This window comes from Achroia grisella, unplaced genomic scaffold (assembly GCF_030625045.1).
Source record: "Achroia grisella isolate CSIRO2021 unplaced genomic scaffold, CSIRO_AGI_Agris_v1 utg874, whole genome shotgun sequence".
Classification (NCBI taxonomy): Eukaryota; Metazoa; Arthropoda; class Insecta; order Lepidoptera; family Pyralidae; genus Achroia; species Achroia grisella.
In genome coordinates, this window is record NW_026713051.1 from 988076 (window position 1) to 1012031 (window position 23956).

The 23956-nt window shown below is 32.8% G+C and overlaps 1 protein-coding gene across 1 annotated transcript in view; it reads right to left on the reverse strand.

Moving 5' to 3' along the window:
- LOC131853046 (uncharacterized) overlaps positions 1 to 23956 on the reverse strand; it is a 150719-nt gene that overhangs the window by 120888 nt on the left and 5875 nt on the right. The window contains exons 2-3 of the mRNA XM_059203839.1: positions 10836 to 11964; positions 10459 to 10681 (exon numbers count right to left, since the gene is read on the reverse strand). Of these exons, the coding sequence (XP_059059822.1) occupies positions 10459 to 10681; positions 10836 to 11723 (1111 nt within the window). The 5' untranslated portion in view covers positions 11724 to 11964. The remainder of the gene's footprint in view (positions 1 to 10458; positions 10682 to 10835; positions 11965 to 23956) is intronic.

Here is a 23956-nt window from a genome sequence, read left to right on the forward strand (position 1 = left end):
CTTGTGTTATGGATACTAGACAACTGATACAAATTCATAGATATAATTTTTTTTCGTAAATACATACATATTATACATAGAAAACACCCAGACCGATACAAACATTCATACTCATAAATACAAATGTTTGTGCCGTGCGAGGAATCGACCCGCAACCATCGGACGTAAAGCGGTGTGCTAAACCACTAGACCACCGAGGTCGTCAATGAAAGTATCATTTTCATTTTGGGTTCATATTATAGAAATAGAAATAATCTTTATTCAAATAAACTCAATATAAGCACTTTTGAATATTTTTTATTCGACTGTCATTCGGAATGAAGATTTATTACACGCAAGAAACTTATGTGACAATAACAAGAAAGAGGCATTCGATAATCAACAAATTATCCTGATTCCATGTGAAGGGAATTGTCATAGAACGTTACGGTTACCTATCCTTACCAGTTGCGGTTAATCCTTAGAGATACCAAGCCGCAACCTTGAAATAATACTCTACTAATATATTATGTTCTAGCTATTACCGCTACTGGCCTTTTAGGACAAAAGATAGCATCCATTTTTATGAAGCATATATAGGATTTTTTTATTAAAATCTGTTCAACAGTTTAGTGAAAAGGTAACATACAGATAGAAAAACAGACACTCCCTATTAATAATCTAATTTTTTTTTAATTTTTTTTTATATTATATTTTTTTTTCCTTTCCATTCTTCCCGGATGTCAATTTACTTTTTTAGGGACTATTCTAATATATCTATATATATATATATACTAATTCCATAGTTTATATTTTCGGACTTATTGTAAAACTTTCTAATTTATTGCTATTTCATTTTAATTTACCTCTTTATATTTCCTTATCCTCTATTCCTATTTCTATTCTATTTGCTATTCTTACTTTACACTTGTTCTATTTTACCCGACTGTATAGTCACGTAAAATATGCTTACTTGCTATTGGTATTTGCTACTTTTTCTATTATTTCTCTGGTGTACTCTATAAATTTTTCCCTACTTTTCCGATTTCTTACTATTTCGTAGTAATTTTTCTCTACTATTACTATTTCTGTTTCTATTCTTTCCGCTCCAAATCTCTCAAAAATATCGCATATATAGGAAATTTTCATCCAAATCCGTTCAACAGTTTAGTGAAAAGGTAACATACAGATAGAAAAATAGTCACTCCTATTAATAATCTTATTTTAATATTAGAGGAGCTTCCTCCCGCGTACACTTAGGTTGTGGAATGAACTTCCTGCCGAGGTTTTCTCACGAGACTACAGCATGGGGTTTTTCAAGAAGGGTATATTAAGGTTTCTTAAGGGTCAGCAACGCGCACGTGACACCCCTGGTGCTTCAGGCGTCCATAGGCTACGGTAACCATTTACCATCAGATGGGCCGTATGCTTGTTTGCCATCATAGTAGTTACAAAAAAACTTGTCCATAATAGGAATTAGATAATGCCTAACAAACTAACGTCAAACGGGCTTCAGATATAGCACGCTTACTATATTAATACTCATCCGTCATACTCGTGAACGGATGCTACTTGTGGGGACTGGTCTGTTCAGGTTACGATCACTGACTATACTTTTTGTTTTTGCAATATGTTAGAATTCACATCATTATTGTAGAAAAATCCAATTATCCACAGGCGCTACTTGGAGTTTCCCTTGCGGTAGCCGGCTTCAAAGCCTCAGTCGTCCATCATAAATAGTGCTTCTTACAAATAGCATATGCTGGTCACTCTATTCTCCCAAATTTGAATTTAAATGAATGATGAATCTGTATTATTTTAAACATGTACAACATTTATTTGAAAAGAATACGAGTTAAGTTTCTTGTCATTTCTTCATATATCGAAATCATTCCGAACTGACGGTAGGTTTGACATATCATATGAGTCTGTAATAGACCTACATGAATAAAGATATTTTGTATTTTGAATAATAATAATCTTTAGTGACATATATATATATATATATATATATATATATTACTTAGACTTCGTATAACTTTAATGTTTTTTGAATACAAACTTTAATTGCAAATAATAAAGTGCAATTTTGTTTGTGTCGAAATAATAACAAACGTGAGGCGTTATTTGTTTGAGCAATTGCATCCAAAGTAAACTAAAATCCGATCGGGTTATAATATAAATATATACGGTTCAAAATCAAACCACGGCCGTTGCGACAAATTTTAACAAAAGACACACAAACCGACAATTCGTACAAACTTCGAACTAATGTGATCAACTTTTTGTATTTAAATTAGAAAATAGACTCATAGACTACTAGAAAATAGTCTATGAATAAAAAAAAATAATAGTAACAATGTTTGACTTGATATAGTTGTCATGGTTCAAATAAAGAATATCGTGTACAATAAAAATACATACATACATACATATAAATAAGATTGGAAAGTCTGTTTGTAATATTTAAATAACCGTTTTTTACTACATACATATGAATATAAATACGGTACATACACCGAAATAACATTTTTCACAATTTTTGTCTCTCTGTCTGTCTGTTTGTTCCGGCTAATCCCTGAAATGGCTGGACCGATTTTGACGGGACTTTCATTGATAGGTAGCTGATGTAATAAGGAGTAACTTAGGTTACTTTTATTTTAGAAAAATAAAGTTAAATTCCACGCGGACGATTATTAACGATTAAGGACTATAAGCAGCAATGAATCATATCATTTATATTTATGGTCATACAATACAAATCTAGCTGATATGATACACATAGAGTATACATTGACTCCGCTTATGTACACATATCTATTAACACATTCGCTTGGTGATAAAGACACACTAAACATTTGTATAAGGTTGAAACAAAAATGTCTACGTGTTATTCTGACGGTCTCGGTGGTCTAGCTGTTTAGCACAGCTCTTTACCGATTGATTGTCGCTGGTTCGATTCCTCGAACGGTTGCGCAACTCACACAACTTGCGGAACTCGAATGTTTTCACATTTGTATTCATGGGTATTGGGTGATTGTTTATATCGGTCTGGGTGTATTCTATGTATAATATGTATGTATTTACGAAAAAATATATCTTATTTATAAAATTCTCGTGTCACAATTTTCGTTCCCATACTCTTCCGAAACGGCTTGACCGATTCTCATGAAATTTTGTGAGCGTATTGAGTAGATCTGAGAATCGGCCAACATCTATTTTTCATCCCCCTAAATGTTAAGGGTAGTCCACTCATAAATTTTATTTTTTATTTTAAGGCTAAAGGCCGGGACAGCTCAGTATCAGTATCCTATGAAATACATAGGATATATATTTTTTCGTATATATATATATATATATCAGTTGTCTAATACTCATAACACAAGCTTTGCTTACCGTGGGACTATACGGCGGATATTAATTATTATTTATATATATATATATATATATATATTATTATATATCGAGGGTTATTTATTATTTTTAAACAACCATATTATAACTACATTGTCTGGAATGCGTCTTCTACGAGTATTTGCTTTAGTTGTTGTTGTTAGTTTGTTTTCAGCAACGAATATAAGATATAATGTACTATGGCAACAGGGAAGGTAATCTATATATATATATATATATAACTCAAAGGTGATTGACATAATGATCTATCAACGCACAGCCCAAACCACTGGACGGATGAGGCTGAAATTTGACATGCAGGTAGATGTTATAACGTAGGCATCCGCTAAGAAAGGATTTTGATTAATTCTACCCCCAAGGGGATAAAATAGGGGATGAAACATTGTGAATTTTAACCCGATCGGGTTGAGACTTCGCAGGCATAAATCAATATATACTATGACGTAGGCATCCCCTAAGAAAGGATTTTGATTCCAGAGAGATTCCACCCCAAAGGGGATATATTAACGCGAGCGAAGCCGCGGGCAAAAACTAGTAAACTATAAATATTAATAGTGTATTTTTTATAACGAATGTAGGTATGTATAAATAATAATTTAAAAACCATTCTATATCGGCAAATACATATGTCGTTTGAACATCGTCACCTTGATCCTGTTGCAATTTCTCCAGCTGATTTTGGTTTACTAGGACATTAAAACATTATAGTCATAAATATTATTTACTAGCTGTGCGCGCTTGAAATATATATTTCATTATATATATATATAATATTAATTAATATTATAATATATCTTCTGCCTTGAGTTAAGTCAGCCTTAACTCAAGGCAGAAGGACTACAAATTAATTTAGTATACAGACATTGCATTCCCCATAAACATAATTATTCCTTTACTTCGTAAATTAAGTATAAATAACCTTTTCAAGTCTCATTAGACTTGAAAAGGTATTTGTACTTAACAGTAAACAGAGATTTGCAAAGGAAGTACTCTAGCCTTCCTGTTTTTGGCCTCATTTGCCCTGCTTACCACGTCTACAGTTACATATATACTAAATCTGCTTACTCACTGTCTGCAAGTTCAGACTGGTATATAATCAATTTTTGTGCTGACTAGTTTGACAATAACAATGTATGATAATAGGGACGACCTGGGTGGTCTAGCGGTGCGATGGTCGCGGGTTCGATTCCTCGCACGGCACAAACATTTGTATTCATGAGTATGATTGTTTGTATCGGCCCGGATGTTTTCTATGTATAATATGTATGTATTTACAAAAAAAATATCTATTTATATGTATCAGTTATCTAGTAGCCATAACACAAGCTTTAACTAGCTTAACTTGGGTCTAGATGGCGCTGTGTAAATTGTCCTGAGATTATTATTATTATTTAATCACGAAAGATGAAAGTAATAGGTTACTGGTAATTGCAGAGTATAAAAAGTTTGAATAAGTGTAATCCAATTTCATTGGATCGGAATCAGTACAGACTGGACTGCCTGACCTTGATGTCAGTCCATTCCATACAACTTTTCTCTAACTTAACTCTTAAAATCCATATCCTTGTACTTAAACCAATTTAATTACGGGCTGGCACTTTGTAAACTATACTAGATAGATAAATAGATAATATTTTAATTTACGTTAACACACACACAAACACTGTAATATTAACAACATAAATAAAATAGTAGATACATATATATTGGTCAGTCAACAAAATACAATATAATACATATATACAGATAAAATGGTTCGAGTAACGTAGTGTGTGTGCATAGCCCATACGCAAAGCAGCACTCCAAGGGATTTTTTTTCAGCAGCAAACCACTGTTTTTTAGACACTGCTCCCAAAGGTTAAGGCAGACTAGCTCAATAGATTTCTTTACCACCAAAATAATTTAACATGGAACGTTCCAGATATACTAATGTATAATTTATGTTGTCCCCTTTTTTCAGGTACACATGTTTACCAGCGTTTATAAATCGATTTCATTCCCGACGCATTTGAAATGTTGATCTATGCTTAGAAAAAATAGGTCAGGATGACTGTCAATGAAACATTACGTGTATGTATAATATATACAAATAAATAAAATTTGAGTGTCTGTTTGTAATATTGAAATAACCGTTTTGTACTACTTGCTTATAAATACGGTACATACACCAAAATATCATTTTTTTACAATTTATGTCTCTCTGTCTATGTCTTTTTGTTCCAGCTAATCTCTGAAACGGATGGACCGACTTTGACTTTTTTTATTTTTACATTTGACTCTTGACGGGACTTTTATTAGCTGATGTAATAAGGAGTAACTTAGGCTACTTTTATTTTAGAAAAATAAAGTTAAATTCCACGCGGATACAGCTAGTCTAGTAATTTCATAAATCTTAGTTGTCATAGGTCACTAATTTCAACAAATCTTATTTAATAAACGGCATAACAAATCTTCGTGCAATATTTTTTGATAGACTACGACTACTATCTTTCTTTAAGTATTTAGCAACAAATAGTAACCCAAATAACATTTTTTCCACGGCTTCACCCGCGGCAATCTCCGTGAGAATTTCGCAAGACCCTAACTATCAGATTGTCTGTATCCCCTAAGAATATGAATATCAGGTTTCCTAGCCTTTTAAAGTCTCTTTAAACATTGACTGAATAGAATTAAAGTATATTTGCTTATAACAAACGAAGCATAAAGCTTTTTAAGTCGTTCTTATACATTTACACAACCCTTCTACAATAATTAAATACGTTACTTTCAAGTTTTTAGAAGTATCGTCAACGGATCAATCGCGAATAGCAATGGAAACATATTTGAGCGTAGAAACGTTATGCATTATGCATTACATACAGTCAGATTCCTCTAGTACATTCATACCTATTGCAGATTAATTAAAATCACCATCGTTTGTGCATCAGCAAGCGTTAATGCAATTGGATTGTGGTCATTCCATTGCTAGTTCTATTCATCTTAATATTAGATCACGATGCAAATTTGTAAATCAACGATGTCCTATCTATTATTCTAGAATAGAATAGAAAATAATTTATTCAAATAAACTTAATTTAAGCACTTTTGATAATCATTTTTCAATCGCACGTTCGGAAAGTCTCATCACAAGAAGAACGAGCAAGAAACTTGTGTGTTGCTCATTTAATTAATCCTTGTAAGTTTACATTTACAAGTCGAGACGTGTGAATACAAACTACCAACCAGCAGTAATTTATTAGGGTCAAATATAAATAGACAATAAGATTAAATCAGTTGTAGTGATAAGAGCAGACCAGTCCCTACAAGCAGCAATCGTTTACGAGTATGACGGATGAGCCAGCCATCACTGCTCTCGATCATATTTTAAAGAGCCCAATGGAATACAACGACGCAATTCATGTGGAGTGTAATTGGAAAAAGGAATAGAAATCATGTACTGCTGCATCGACGTATCATTTCTTATCACGTCATAAACAGACTTTGTGTGCTGAGTTATGTGCTGCACACTTTACTAATCTAAAAATGGGAGATTCCATTGACTGTTTGTTTGTAAACTGTACTGTACTAAACTGGTTCTTCCATTGAAGTAAACTGCAGTGAGTAAATTACAACTATAGGTATAATATGTTACGACCTAATTATATATCTAGTAGTAATCTTAATCTTAATGATATTACATGAATATGTATTTGTATATGAAATTTCTGGCCATCGGGACCATTACTAACACATAGCTGATGTAATAAGGAGTAACTTAGGCTACTTTTATTTTAGGAAAATAACGTTATATTCCACGCGGACTAAGTCGCAGGTATAGCTAGTAGTATATGGCCGGTAGTAAGAATTATTCGGTCTTTAGAAATATCTTTTGCTTATTCTTCTTGTGATGAGACAGCTTTCCGAATAAGCGGTAGATTTAAAAAAAATGTTGACTATTCAAAAGTGCTTAAATTAAGTTTATTTGAATAAATAATTTTCTATTCTATTCTATCAAAAGAATTATTTACATCCAGATCTCGTAACCAGAATGCATTTAAAACCTTCGAAATATTGGAAGTTCAGAAATAATTTTAATGTAGTATTTAATGTAGAATTTTATATATAAGATTTATATATAAAATTCTCGTGTCACAATGTTAGTTACCATACTCCTCTCAAACGGCTTTTATTTAAGTCATTTATTTTGTAACCGTAACCGAATCAATCCGATATCTGATATGAAAAAATATCCGTAACCGTAACCGAATCCGAAATAAGTGTCGGATAATATCGGATAGGGGCGCACCCAAATTAAGGACACATTATGTAACCATTGTATTAGTTATTTATATTTTACTTTTAAAATTCCTCAAAATATTAATATCCGTAACCGAAATTATCTGAAACTAACGGATAATCCGAAATAATTTCATATTCCCATTCGTATCCGGTATAATAATCGTTCCTATATCCGAAACCTATCCGTAACCGAAATTTCATATCCATAACATCACTGCTTATAATCATCCGTTGTATATTGTTATATTATAATTAACCATAAGTATATCCTATACCATTCAGCACAAAATCTATTGTAAAACCATTTTAAGTAATTAATTTATTATTCCCATTGTAATTATCATTAATAATTATTTCAATTTTTATAATTAAACATAATAGATACTGCTCTAATGTAGTCAATGTTTTCAAATAACGAAATCCTGTATTATATATCCAATTTACTAAACGGTGATAAACAACTCGAATTGTTTTATTTCGGACATTTTTTAACTGCTCCAAAAACTACTTTATTATAATGTGCTACGGTTTTAGACTGCGTGAATGCCAATTCACAGTTATTTTTACAAATATTAATACAAACGTAATGTTAAGTAAAGTTGTTGTTGTTGATTTTCTTTAAGAAATTATGTTTCTAACTTATTGAATAAATACTTAAATTATGAGAATATAACAGATATATCACACGCATACTTAATCCTTACTTCCTTACTATCCTTACTAATATACTTTAGAATTTACACTAAAGTAACTCTGTCCGTCTCGTATTCACGCCAAAACTACTGAACCGATTTAAATGAAATTTGGTAGATTACAAATGTGTTGCCGGCATTTTAAGAGAGAATAAGCTCTTTTCTTGAATATTCCAATACCATATCGGTTCAGAAATACCATTGTTGCCAGCCCCCTCTTCCCCACTGGGCACGTGCCCAGGGCTCCTCGCGATAGATCGGGGCCCCCTAGTCCAGTCTAGTCCCTACTCCATTAATGGTCAATTTGTTCGTTTTTTTTTTATAAATGTCTAGCAAGAATTTCAATCCCTCATCACATAACGACTTTTAAAATTATTTTTGCCTGTTTTGTTTTGAAGGTAGGGCATCTCCATACATCTACATCTTTGAAGAGTCCTGTTCAAAAACGACTTTGTCTATTCTAACAAAATAGTGCTGTATTACTATAGTCATAGGGGCCCCATTATCCTGATGTGTCCAGGGGCTCTAATAGGTGAAATCCGGCCCTGATTATTAGAAGGTGATTCCACAATTTTATAATATGCTTATAGATAAAATTTACAATTTCAACATATGTTGTATCTGCGATATTTATGGACCAGTTCATGATCAGACCTGCTCACCTGTAAACACTTTCCGTCAGGTGGCCCGTCAAATGTAGTGGTAATCAAAATAAATTTTATCCCGATAGATCAACAGTGTATCCACCCTTAAGTCTAGATACGTTGGCAAGTCGCCAGATCTCGCAAACAAGACTCAAATAATACATACATACTCGTACTCTCTGGCAAATATACTATATTTTTTTAATTTTATTTGTTTCACTGATATTCTTCTTTCTTATTAACATATTGACTTCAGCTGCGATTTGATACAGCAGAAGTTTTCGTAGGGCTAGTTGTGTTTCACTAGGTGTTTATTATATATTTATATAGATGACACAGATATACATATTTACATTATTTATATATGAAATAGTTCATATTTATATATGTTATTTTTATATATACCTAGCCGTCCCAGCAAACGTTGATTTGCCATATAAATTAATAACGCTATAAAAAAATAGGAAATAAAAATTTTGTCTAAAAAATAAACTAAAATTTAGGAGTGGACTATCCCTAACATTTAGGGGGATGAAAAATAGATGTTGGCCGATTCTCTTTCGATTAGACCTACTCAATACGCTCACAAAATTTCATAAGAATCGGTCAAGCCGTTTCGGAGGAGTATGGGAACGAAAACTGTGACACGAGAATTTTATATATAAGATATATTTTATGTATTTACGCATTTATAAAACAAGTGCATCATTAGAAGATTGAGTTTCCGGCTTCGTACTCAGGCAAATATTGTAAAACTATGCTACACTAGAACTATATTTCCAATATATAACACCGTATCTATTTCTTTTAGTATATTTGGCAATAGAATTAGCTATTATATATTACTATATGTTAATCATATAAATAAGAAAGCTTCTGTCTGTTTTTACCTCATCAAGGCTTAACAGATCATAATGAAATTTTAGACGTAAAAGTAGACTAGTCGCGGGTTACAGCTAGTTTTAATATACGAGTACATAATATTATATCATATTATAAATATTATAAACGCGAAAGTTTGTGAGTACGAACAGATTCTAATAAAACTTTATATTAATATAGCTTAAATATCAGAATAACATATAGGTTATAAATTTCAGGCGGGTGAACGACGGGCACTCTGATATAATAGAAGATAATATGTCTATAAACTGTCTTGAAAGTATAGTCTTCATTTTTACGATTAAAATTAAATTTCCAAACGTTTAGTTTAGTAATATGAACAATGATATTACTGTGGATATTCATACAAAAGCTGCTCGTTTAAGAATTGAAAGTGAAAAATTAATTGACGGTTATCTTGTTATGCCTATTATATGATTATCTTTGTATATAAACTATAGCGCGATGACCTACGCCACCAATCCATAATTCTGATAAATACTTGCTCCATATTACAACAATGTATTAATCAACAATAAATATTTATATAGGTACTACATATCACTCACCTCGCTTCTGCCGTCTGTCGTCGTTACTTCTTTGCACTTCTTTTTCCTTCCGCGGTTGTACACTCTTCGGTACTTCTTTTTCTTTACTGGTTGCCTGCGAACCCCAGGTCCCAGAGCGCACCCGAGTCGGAGCTTCATTTTTCTCGTCAACAGGTTCATTGGCTTGTAAGTGACCATTGTCGTTATCGGCAGACGTTATTCCTAATACTTCTCGTAAAAGTTCCTGCAAATAATAATATTTCAAAATATTATCATTTTGTTAAGTTTAACATTTAAATATGCACAATTGTACATATACAATATTTTTATAAATTTACAGTTAGCACATCATATTATAGACGGCTATATGAACCTGTGTTATATATCGAGACACTTACATTCTTCTCATCTGTTCTTTTAACCCAAATATCTTCTACACTTGCAGGTACGCCATCTACTGTAGACCTAATTTCTATTAAACTACTGTCGAAATAATTTTTCGCTCGATGGAGATTCTGTCCTTGAAAAATAGATCTTACACTCGGTCGCTGTTCTTCAGCACCTTTAGTTCCAAAATGAACAGTGTGTGCAGTATGTGCTTGGGAACGCAAAGCTCGCTCAACCGGCTCTGCAGGAGTGGGCCCCGTTGTGGTCACGAGAAACTTGTGACGTGCACCCATCACTGTTCTCTTCGGTGGTTCTTGCTCTTGAATAGACTTAGGAAGTAATTTTTTCTCGATAGACTCAATTTGTTCGTTTCCATAGTCATTCAATATCCTATCTTTTATCATTGCACTCACACTATATGCTGGAAGTCCAGTCCTGTCCTCAGAAGATCCAGAAAGACTTTCCTCTACTTTCTTATCACTGTCTTTCTTTTCGTCATCTTCGTCTTCTTCGCGACATTGAGACAATCGTCGTCTCTCAGGAAAAGGGAACGGCGAATTTGTAGTCGTATTACGACTTGAAAGGTTATTACAATGATTCATAAAGTAATGTTGAAAAAAACTATCAGTCTCTGGGGTATCATTATTGTCTCCTTGTATTATATCTTTTAAAGCTGCTAACGATGTGATGGTGTTGTAGTTGATAGCGTTTACTAAATCTTCGCTATCAGTAGAAGTAGCAGAGGCACTGTCTTCCTCTTCTGCCAGATTTGCCGTCTGTCGACATACTTCTTCGACAGTCACGTCTGTATCTGGCTTAACCATTTTTTTCTTTTTCTCATTTTTACGTCCGTTCTTCTTGACTTTAACATTCGTATTGTCTTTTATTTCGGTATCCATTGAACAGCATGTGCCTTTATTGCTTCATACAAAAGTTTTAGAAAAATATTAAACGTTAGACGAGCTAAGGCACTTTGTTACTTTACACATAAAGTTTCGTCATATAAAGTCACATGATAATTATTTAGTTAATATCACAAGTTAAGTAATATCACAAGAAGTTTCTTGGCTCCAGTCACCGATCGCATGCCATGGTAACGTTGGTAGATCGTAAACTATTTTCAGCGAACATTTTATGAATCTGAAATTCATTTTAATTTAATGGTCACATTTTCCTTTCGCCTCAGTCTCGCTTGATTTTTCCCGACTGATACACATTGCGTAGTCACCGAGTCTATATTAAAATAGAAGTAATACTTAATGTTGAACAGTTTAGTATTAATATGTTTTTAATGTGACATTGAAACTAGACTTGAGTGTGTAGTGTGTACAATGTGTGATTTATTATTATTACCGTCATTACAAAAATGTATTAGTACATTAAACTAATTTTATTATAAACAAACAATTTAAATACTCATTCAGTTGTTTTACTATCTAATCTCAATACCTATATAGGCACATACTAATTAATAGCCAATTATAACTTTGATACAGTAAAGAAACAATCTTGGACTGCTATATAAACCTAAATGAGCAATATATAGAACACCAGCTGTCCCATCAAACGTTTTGCCATCTAAATTAATATCGCTATTAAAAAATGGGGATTAATGATAAAAGGGTGTAAATTTAGGATTGTATGTATTTTTTAATATCCAATCATAAAGAAAATAAAATAAATAATAGTCGTAAATTATGTCAAAAACAAAGAATTTCGGTTTCGACAGAGGCCACTAATGGGTATAAAAACACCTATTCTTTTATACATATAAAATTTCATCAAAATAGGTTCATTAATTTAGGATTCCATCGCGGACATAGAACGTCGCAAGATATTTTTATGTATGAAGAGTTTAGTGTGTTTTACTAAACTAATACTAGACATAAATAAACAACATTTTAATTTAGTTTTTAATGTTTTATACATTAAAAACTATAGTGCAAAAATTAAGTATTATTGTAGTTTATACGTAGCTGATTTTAAAAAATATTATACGTATGAAAACTGTCATTGTTAGGAAAGAGAGAGTTTTTTTATAAATTATAATTATATTTAAAAAAGAATATAACGCTGTAAAAATCATTTCTGCATATAAAAATATAGCTGAGAGTACTGCATGCCTTTAGAAAACAATTCTTAACAAATTAATTACTAATTGTTTATACCTACGACGTAATTGTGTCGCACAATGTCAATTAGATCATTGTTTGTTTGTATGTCACATGACAACTCATGTTTATACGCCACAATGTTAGGCCACGTCGATTAAACAATGCCCATTCACAAAATCAATCCTTACTTATATTATAAATGCGAAAGTAACTCTGTCTGTCTGTTTTGCTTTCAAGTCGGAACTACTGAACCGATTAAATAAGGTGCATTGTGCACCTTATTTAATCGGTTAAGGTAAGGTAAGGTAAGTTTAGACCAGGAAAAAGAACATAAGCTACTTTTTAATGCAATGAAAGTGGAGTTGTAAGGGAGACAAAATATTGTATGGAAGCATTGTCATTATTAATGCCAGAATAATGAAACTTATTTTTTAGTCTATTGATTGAATATGAATAAATATGACATTCAAAGTTTGTAAAAATGTTACCCTTAAAGGAGGAAAATAAACAGGGGACGAAAGTGGGTATGGAAATTCGTCATTTTTGAAGTCGTTGTCTTTTTTGGGCTACGTTAATGAATATTATTTCTTTATTTGGTCAAGGTCACTCTAAAACATTCGCACGTAGTCAGGGGCACAGCTAGTACTTAATAATAGCAATTATTCAAGACGAGTATTTTAAATCTGCTTGAAAATAAGCTTAAAATGTCGTATATTTTCTTTTAGTCTGAGGGCACCGCTAGGGGTTCAACCCGCCCATGCTGTAATTTCGATCAGAAAGACACTTATTCGTATTTAAATACTTTTTTAGTAAAACCATAGAAATATTTGTGTACGCCATCGATTAATCGGCTACTATGTAGTAGTAACGACTAACGTGAAACAATATAATTAATATGGTATAGCAACCACTTATAAAACAAGGACGAGTGAAATAATAAGATATGAAATTATCGCGATTATTAAATCTGCAGATCTAGCCATACCGCATACGAAGTTAGAGGGCGTTCATATATTACGTCATGTTTAAGAGGGGAGGGGGTCGAGTAAAATCTCATCTAATCTTACGTTGGAGAGAGGAGGTCTCGGCAAATATCACGCAATTTTTTTTTTCTAATTGTAGCAAAAAAAATATACTAATTTGGCCCATTTAATCGAGATTGTGCATGCTTATTACACTTATAACTATCAGCAATATTGATTGCTAGTCTTAACTAGTCGTAAATAAAAGCATGTATCATTTTTTTACTTTTTACAATAACAATCCAACCCGTTACGTAAGAACCTACATTTTGAAAAATCTCACGTAAGATTGGAGGATGCGGGGGTTGAATAAAATCTCACGACATCTCACCAGGGAGGAACGTGAGGAGGGAGGGACAGAAGATAAAAAAAAATACTTCAAGTAATTTGTGGATGCCCTCTTAACTAGTTTAGATTAATGTATGTATAGATGTTGCAAATAGTACTCCGCAAGGCCAACGTTATGAATAACGATTACACTATGTAGATAGGTACTGCGTGTAGCAGGTGCACCTTTATAGTAAAACTATACCGAGATATTCATCCTTATGATTCACCGTCTATTTCAAACGGTGATCGATATTACGACGGTCTGAACCGAGGTTAGAGAGTTACCCCTAGCGGTGCCCTCAGACTATATTCGTACCCGTCAGGCGGGAGTTGATCTTCAGCTGCTCCATAAGTCCTTCCGCGGGTTTGGAGTGCCTGACATACGACTTTACGTCTGATATTTTGTACCTCGCCTCTGGCCTTCGTAATTTAGATTCCTGTTTGAATTGGATGGGGTATCGATCGGAGGGCATCGGTGAGAAGCGCCCGGTTGATTGCGCGATATGGTGTGATTGAGGTCGTCGTCTTCGCCAGCGAGGACGGTGTCGTGTGTGCGTGAAATCTTGGTAGGAACGGAACGGATGGTCTCGCAGCCTCTCAATTAAATACCAGGAACTGAGTAAGATCGATATCTACAGCACCGGTATAATATCCTTTATTTCATATTATTTATGAAGTGAAGTTTAGTTTTTAATTCAAGTTTATTTATGAAGAATACACTGGTTAGGTCTATAGTGTTTCTATGGGAAAAATATCGTTAAAGATAATCATTATATAAACGTAACCGACACGTATGAAAGCAATAATCAGTTCATGATATGTGCTTTGACAGAGGAGAAATGGTAAATATAACAAATCTTGAATCCTTTAATAAAAATTACTTCTATCGTGATAATATACAATGTATCATTTCAATGGCAGATACGAACAGCGAATAGTTACCAAATAATTTCTAGCGAGTACAGAATAGATCGTAATCATAATCAAACAATTGAAACTATTATCTATACAGGTCGATACGAGGTGGAAAAATTTAAGTACTTTTGAGATAATATTGAACTATGATTAAAATTTGCTTAAATACTTTATGCTTTTTATTCATGTAGGACATTTTAGCCGCTTTTGAACATGATTTTTTTTTATATTATTACCATCCAGTTCAGTATATTATTATATTGGCAAAAAACTCAATTTTTTAAAAGTCAGTTCATTTACAATTATTTATAAAGGTCTATGTCTAACATTAAAAAATATTCATGACGTATCTTGCAAACATGTACTAATTGCAAAGTCATACAAATTATACGTAACATTATTCCCATGAAAATATGATTAAATAAATTACACAAACCCATCCTTATATCGTTGTGTTCATAATGAAAAATTATATGTATCTAAGTAAAATTTAGTATAGGTCAACAATTTATATTACATTTTCTGTGTCACTGTAATGTTGTAGGGAATGAGCACTGCTTACACTAAAGTACAGGATTTTTCCTATTTAGGGAGCAGAGTTTCAGCTCATATAATAATGTTAAATATAACACTGTATTGTAAATAAATAAATAAATATATGTTTATTAATACAATTATGGATATTAAAATAATTACCATATTATCACAATATAGTAAATGTCGGCATATTCGATTAGGTAAAATTATGTGATAACATTACAAATGATACCAAAACCGATATACTATACTATCATTTTTAATTATCAAATATACATCAATTGATTTGATAAGAAATCAGACGCAATGGCGACTTTAATATTTTTTTTTCATATTGCCGTTGTGTTATTTTCATAGTTTACTCTCTGGAATGGAACATTATTATGAGAAAAAGCGGCAGATATTAAAAATATATTTATATTACAAAAACGTGCCATTCAGGCGATCTGTTCGAATTTATAGAATCTACTGTCTTTCTAGGAATCACATTAGATAATAAAACACAATGGGGTGCACAAATTCAAAGTCTGGCAGCGAAACTGAGTTCAGCAGCTTTTGCCGTGCGTAAGGTTAGACAGTACACTGATACTGATAGTGCTAGATTGGTCTAATTTAGTTATATTCATAGGTTACTCTCTTATGGAATATTATTATGGGGAAAAGCGGCAGATATTAAAAATATATTTATATTACAAAAACGTGCCATTTGAGCGATCTAGTGTATGAAGAGTCATGACTCATAAAGAGAGAAATTCAAAGAGGCAAATTTTCTCACCGTTGCCTTTCAATTTATATATTCATAAAAATCTTGACTTGACTTATTTCCAAAAACAGCAATATTCATAATATTAATATTAGATTTAAAGACAAATTTGCTGTCCCCAAGTATCGTTTAGAAAAAGTCAATAGATCTTTTATGGGAATAGGTATAAATATTTACGATAAGATACCAAAGGATATACTGGAATTACCCTTAAATAAATTCAAAATATCTATTAAATCATATTTACTGAGCAAAGCCTATTACTCTCTAAACGACTACTTGAATGACGAGCGTGCATGGCAATAGTTGTTCATCCACTTGATTTTCATTTAATGTTAGACATAAGACACCTATATAAATACACATTGTAAATAAACTGGCTTTTAAAAAAAAGTAATTCAATCGAGTTTCTTGCCAGTTCTCAATTGGATCTATATACTGAACTGGGCGGTAGGGAAAAAAAATAAAATTATTATATAAAAAACTTGACGTTCATAAGCGGCTAAAATGTCCTACGTGAATAAATGATTTTTGAATTTGTATAATAGCAAATTGAGAAAAAATATTGGTATATTTAAGTAAATTATATTTAGTCTGTGCCTACATCGTATACAAGTATATATATTATAGTTTATAGCGAAAAATAGATGTTGAAATATTTGAATTGTTATTCCTCTATATTTGAATATCTCTTTCCGGTATTATGATACGAAGGCGCATAATACACATATAGAAATATATCTATATGACGGCCTCGGTGGTCTAGCGGTCTAGCACACCGCTTTACGACCGATGGTCGCGGGTTCGATTCCTCGCACGGTACAAATATTTGTATTCATGAGTATGATTGTTTGTATCGGTCTGGATGTTTTCTATGTATAATATGTATGTATATACGAAAAAAAATTATCTATGTATTTGTATCAGTTGGCTAGTACCCATAACACAAGCTTTAGCTAGCTTAACTTGGGTCTAGATGGCGCTGTGTGAATTGTCCTGAGATTATTATTACTATTATATGTATCTTAATATTATAAACGCGACAGTTGGTAAGTATGGATGATTGTTACTCTTTCACGCAAATACTACTTGTAGTGTATGTGGAAACACTAGCAGTTTATTATCTATCGTCTCGAGCCGAGCGTACACGGACCGCCGTGCGCAAGAGGGAAGGGATTCCCTGCGCAAGCGCCGCGGAGTAAAGACGTGGAGCTATGGCTAACGAGCCGATATTACGTCGATAACAACTTACATACAAGAAGACATAAATAACAAATAAGTGAACACTATATGTGGCGACGAGGCAAAATGGATATAAATAAAGATAAGTACAAAATCATTTAATAAGATATACATATACCTACGGGTACGGAGTAATTACAAATTTAGAAGGATTATGGTGGGGCCGCACGGGGAGCGAATTATATAGACCTATACAGAAAAAACAATAGCTGGGTAACATCGGTTTACGATCGATTTGCGGCAAGTAAGTAGGTACCTAATTATAAATTGTACTTGCTATACCTATAGTGTCTCTAGCTGGTAGGAATAGTCGTATTAATAATCATTGTAGTAATATGTTTACGTATATCCGTGATTTATTATTTTTATGTATGATAATGGTGTACTGCCTGCGCTGGCGTGGCACTGATGGAGTATGGTAGAATGAGCGGTGGGGGGATAGGATCGGTTGGCCCGTCGTGCTGGGTTCGTGTTAATTTGTCGCGATGGTGTCTGGGGGGAACCGCGTGGAGGTCCCTCTGGCGTGATACATTGTTAGCAGTGGGATTATTTTAACAATCCCATTACCCTTCCGTACTTCCGTGTTGAAATAAAAAATCGGTAATGATTGTAGTTGCCGCTGCATGTTCGTTTCATGAGGGGACGGTGACGGTGAGATGTTTGGTGGGACATCATATTACGTGATGCAATAGACCTGTGGGTGTAAAGTAAAATAGAGCACTGTGCGGACGACACGTTTGTTTTGCTTTATCTTTTCTAGGTGTCGATGCACTTTAATTACTTTTGGCAATAGGGCCGCCTTATTGTATTTATACAGATGTGGTGACTAGTGTTCAAATGTCACTATTTTCTTTTAGGGTATTGCTGCAAATGGAAGTGGTCTAAAGTTCCTCTTTCTAACTGTAATGATCACATGATAACCTAATATTACATTTTGTACGGGATAATAGTACGATGTTGTCGGGTGATACGATATTATTACAAATGATGGTGAGCTGACAATTGTACCTGCATTATAGTACTGATGTTGGGTATTATATACAAAACAACAATAGTACAATCTAAGGTGGGGTTTGAGCAGTGCTTGGTGAACAATATTTATATTTGCCTTAATTGATTGCAAGTGTTGAGGTATCTAAGTATAACACTGTCCCATACATTTCGATGCGGATGAGTTGTTCGGAATACCTGCAGACTATTTTATTCTGGTATTCGAGCAGAGCCGCGAAGTAGTGTGGTTAAAATGTTTTTATTTGGATTGGATTTGGCTTTTGAATTATATAATTTATAAATAATAATTATTAGTGAGCATTCCAATGGATGTCGGTGGGAATTGCAATTGTTTTGCATAGGAAGGTTTTAAATGTAGATTAATTATTAGTTTGATATATTATGTTGGGGTCTACTATACATGTTGTGTAGTGCAAGGTGCCTATCTACTTGTCTGGCATATTTTTAATAATTTGTGCTTTGTGTTAAAATGAAGCGCGCATCTACACTTGCGACCTAGACGGCAATCTTTTGGTTTGGTGAATTTAGTGTCTAATGAATTTGTTGAAGAAAAACAAAAAACAACGTAGTCAAGAGGTTGAGATGCCGACTATTATATTGCGAGGAAGTGTGTCGCTAGTTATGGCCGGATGTAAGGTACAGGAGTGCTGTTTCTGTATGCGGTGTGTGGTTTCTATAGTCAGTAACACTGGAATGAGAAAAAGGATACCTAATTATGTATATAGAATTATTCTATTATTTTTACAGCAATGACAGTGATTAACTTTTAATAATAAGCTACAGTATAGTACAGGGGTGGTGAGTATGTCTTTATGGAATCATATTTAGGATTCTCTCTAATTTAAAAATACCAGTAAATTAGAAATTGCACAATAATGGTTACATGAAATAGAACTACTATTAAGTTCTGAATTATTGTACCTACTCGCCTAATGCATTATGCGGATGAGTGAAGGGGTTATTAGAGTGGAAAAAAAAATGATTTTTATTTTCTTTGAAGTTTCGGGAACATGGAATAGAATATTCTTTATTTAAAGAAGCTTGAATAAATAATAGGAATAATGGCCATAATTGCATTAATGTACCGCATTTAGTAGCTGTGGAATGGAGTTAGAATTTGTTTTGTGATCACATCCAGACAGCGCTGACAGCTGTTTTATATGAATGTGACGGGGATGTTGGAGCGATGGGGAGTCATTTTAATTCACAGTTAATCCAGTTGCGGCTGGAGTTGTGTAGTGTCGCGATACGCGAAATAAGTGTATTAATGTGGTTTTGAGTTTTGAGATAGCTAATAGGAAATGATACCTGCTTCATTGTAGTAGTGTAAAATATATAGATACATGTATTTGTTTATCGTCATAGTACTGGTGTTGGTTGCTCTCTAAATACTTTGGCCGCATTGCAGGGTAGCTTAGACAAATTAGCGTGTTTTAACTTTTACATACGTACTACGGTGCAACCTCGATAAAAAAATCGAAACAAAAGAAAAAAAAAACCTGTCTAAGCCATTTCAACTTGAATCTTTAACAATAGTGACGAGCAGCAGTGTTTACAAAACTTTACATTACTTTCCATCGAACAACAATTATTGTTCTACGAACAAAAGTACGTCGAAAAATGTCCTGACGTGAATCACATTTTAAGAGATAAGAGATAAGTAGAGTTAGAGTCATACCATTGGTGGGAACATTATATAAAGGTTTTGGGTTAAGAAAATTCCTTATAAAGAGGTGTTTTCCAAATTAAAAAAAAAAAAAATGTCGCAATGTAAAGGTATATTTTACATCGAATCTTATGGAAAATCCAAGGGGATTACAAAGAATTAGTTAAATCAAGGAAGTCGTTGTATACGAGGTATATTATTGTGAATGAGGTGCGTTATATTATGGCTGCACAATTATTATTATTATTACTAGATAATAATGTAAACCATGATGCATGATAGTAACAATTACTAACGATACATTATTGGAAAAAAAATAGTTCTGAGGATACTATTAGTATTCCTATACTTTAAATTAGAATTATTTACTGGACATTCTTGTGGAGTAAATAAATCTGAAATATGTTTAATATTAGTAGTCATAAATGTATATATTGTGAAAATTAAATGGATAAGAATGGCGTTTAATTGTGCAATAATTATAAAATTTGGTGTTTTGCAGGAGTTCATGATTTGCTTATAAAGTGACTATTGGCTCAGATGACCTTAAAGAAATTAGCAAAGGAAGAAAAACAATGAGCATAATACTAATAACCAATACTTAAAGAGGATGAATTAAGAAGTTCAATGGAGTTATAATGACGGTGACAATGGCATTGATATTCTACAGAGGTAAGGTAGACTGGGCCGTCAAGCATTAAATTGCGTATTGACGGACAGGTTGCATTAAATTGCGTTGGCTGGGCCATCAGGCATTAAATTGCGAACTGATGGACAGATTGCATTAAATTGCGTTGGCTGGGCCATCAGGCATTAAATTGCGAACTGATGGACAGATTGCATTAAATTGCGTTGGCTGGGTCGTTAAGCATTAAATTGCGTATTAACGTCCAGTTTCTGTTAAATTGTCTTTGGCGGGGTCATCAAGCATTGTATTGTGTATTGATGAATGGTGTCCTATTCATTAAAGGTAAATTGATAGAATGTTGCATTATATTGCGGTTGAATATAAGTAATAAAAAATTGCCAGTTTTAATGCATATTAATTATCGGAGTGAAATGGAGCGGATTCAGTAAAATATAATAAATCAAAAGTCATAGGACACAAATTAATTTTGGTCGAAATTATAATTCCTATAACTAATATAATTGACGATTGCTGGAGTACGTAGAGTCGCTGTGGTGATATATGTGGTATGTGATTGCTCAAAGACTGGTCTGACAACCTTTCCTAATATTTTAGCACTGAATTAATGCAGGTGATAAGAGAGATAATTTTGGTACGATGAAGAATGGTTATAGTTATACCCAATTAATACTACATGGACTGATATCAGATGTGTAGACAGAATATAGTGGAAAGTCGTTTGCAATTGTTGATGCAACTTTTGATATAATAATAATATTCTGGTATACCACCACAGGACCCATCAATATTTTATGGAATGATAATAATAAATAGTGGGGAGTTTTGAAGAAATTCCAGATTATGTTTTAGATAATCAGTTTTCAAATGTCCATGATAAAGAAAAATACTACATGTAAATAACACATTGCATGAGACAGATAGAATGGAAAAAAATATAAGTATTTACTTTAAACCTACAAAATATAAAGAGTGACTACTATGATAGAGATATTCTGGTCATAAACATACAACATTTTTTCAGAAGTGCTTTATACTAATCTTACATAATATTACACAATAACAAAGTGGAACAACGATTATATGAAAACAAATATAAAAGAAGAAAGGTGAAGTATGTGAAACACAGAGTAAATTGGAGTTAATATATAAATGTAATTTATATTCAAAAGAGGAGGAAAAATCACGGTGCTCGTTACGCTGGAAAGGCCAATCGCACTAGAGGCATTCGCTTATGTGTGGCAGTGTAGTGTCAAAATGAGTCCACCATCGTTGTAAAGTAGCACACATGCCTCCAAGGAACAAATACTTAATAGAGTGGATTGATTCATGCTTGAAAAGAAAATAAACTTAAAAAGGAGAGAGATGTAGTGTATGTGGAAACACTAGCAGTTTATTATCTATCGTCTCGAGCCGAGCGTACACGGACCGCCGTGCGCAAGAGGGAAGGGATTCCCTGCGCAAGCGCCGCGGAGTAAAGACGTGGAGCTATGGCTAACGAGCCGATATTACGTCGATAACAACTTACATACAAGAAGACATAAATAACAAATAAGTGAACACTATACTACTGAACATAAAAAAATACTCATCGTAATCAATTGTAAACATGAACATCCACAGTTTTTATTCAAATTGTTGACAAATACTAAAATTTACACATTTATAGAAACACACAATAGATACGATATTACACTGCCAAAAGAGATGAGATCATCCTGCAATATAATTAGTGACATTTATAAATAGAATATTTGCTAGCGACTAACGCATAAAGAACTTGTTGATTTGTTTTTACAAGCTCCTAAATTTAAACAGAGATCAAAAATAGATCGATAATTCTAAAAACTATTGCTTATGAAAAATGTTATACGATTATATCATTTCTACTAGATACCCCACGTAACTTCCATCAAGATCACTTACTTCACTACACTTCATATATAACCTATATCACTGCAGTTTCATTAAAATCCGTTCGGTAGTTTTCGTGAAAGAGTACTAAACATCCATCTATTTTCACTAATTTTCGCGTTTATAATAATAAAAAGATTTACAATTAGTAGTTGAATTATATATTATAATTAAGTTATTAAAATAATGGCAAGATCGTAATCATTGTACAAAATGTAATCATGCTCTACTCATATCACAGCACACTGAACATTATCTATAATCTTTAGATAATGTCGCTATACGGAAGTGCGTAATTAATATACTCTCAAAACTGTTCCAACTCAGAACAACTAAAACATACCTCAAAACTAGTTAAATAGATAGATAAATTCTTTTTTCAACAATTACAGACACATAAAAGACATGAGATACAGAAAAAACATGATTTAATAAAAGAAATGTAGGTGACTTTATGTGCCGCAAAAGTGAAAAGGCAGCCAACTCAGCATAATGCTACAGATAACTCTGCAGCGCTGATATTGTTGGCTCCTTACTTATACTATACTTATTCCTAAAAAAATACATAGGTATTAAACTTCGAGCTCTTTATCAAAATATAGAAAGTGAATAAACTGTAAATAATTAGATATATATATTTATATAAATATGTTACTTTATTTTATATCGAACCTTCTCGTTCATAAATGTTATATGTAATTTTTTATCGTTGATAATTTTTATTATTCTTATTAGATATAAGAATAATAAAATTATATATTATATGAATCATAGAATAGAATAGAAAATTCTTTATTCAAACAAACAAGATTGAAGCACTTTTGCATAGTGATGGTTTTTTTTTTTATATTTAAATACATTTTTCCACAGACATATTCGTCCGTGCCTTTTTTAATTTACTTTAATATTATAATATTTATTTAATTTCCATTTTTGTACAACTCCAGCCGAGATGTTACAATTTGCCTAACA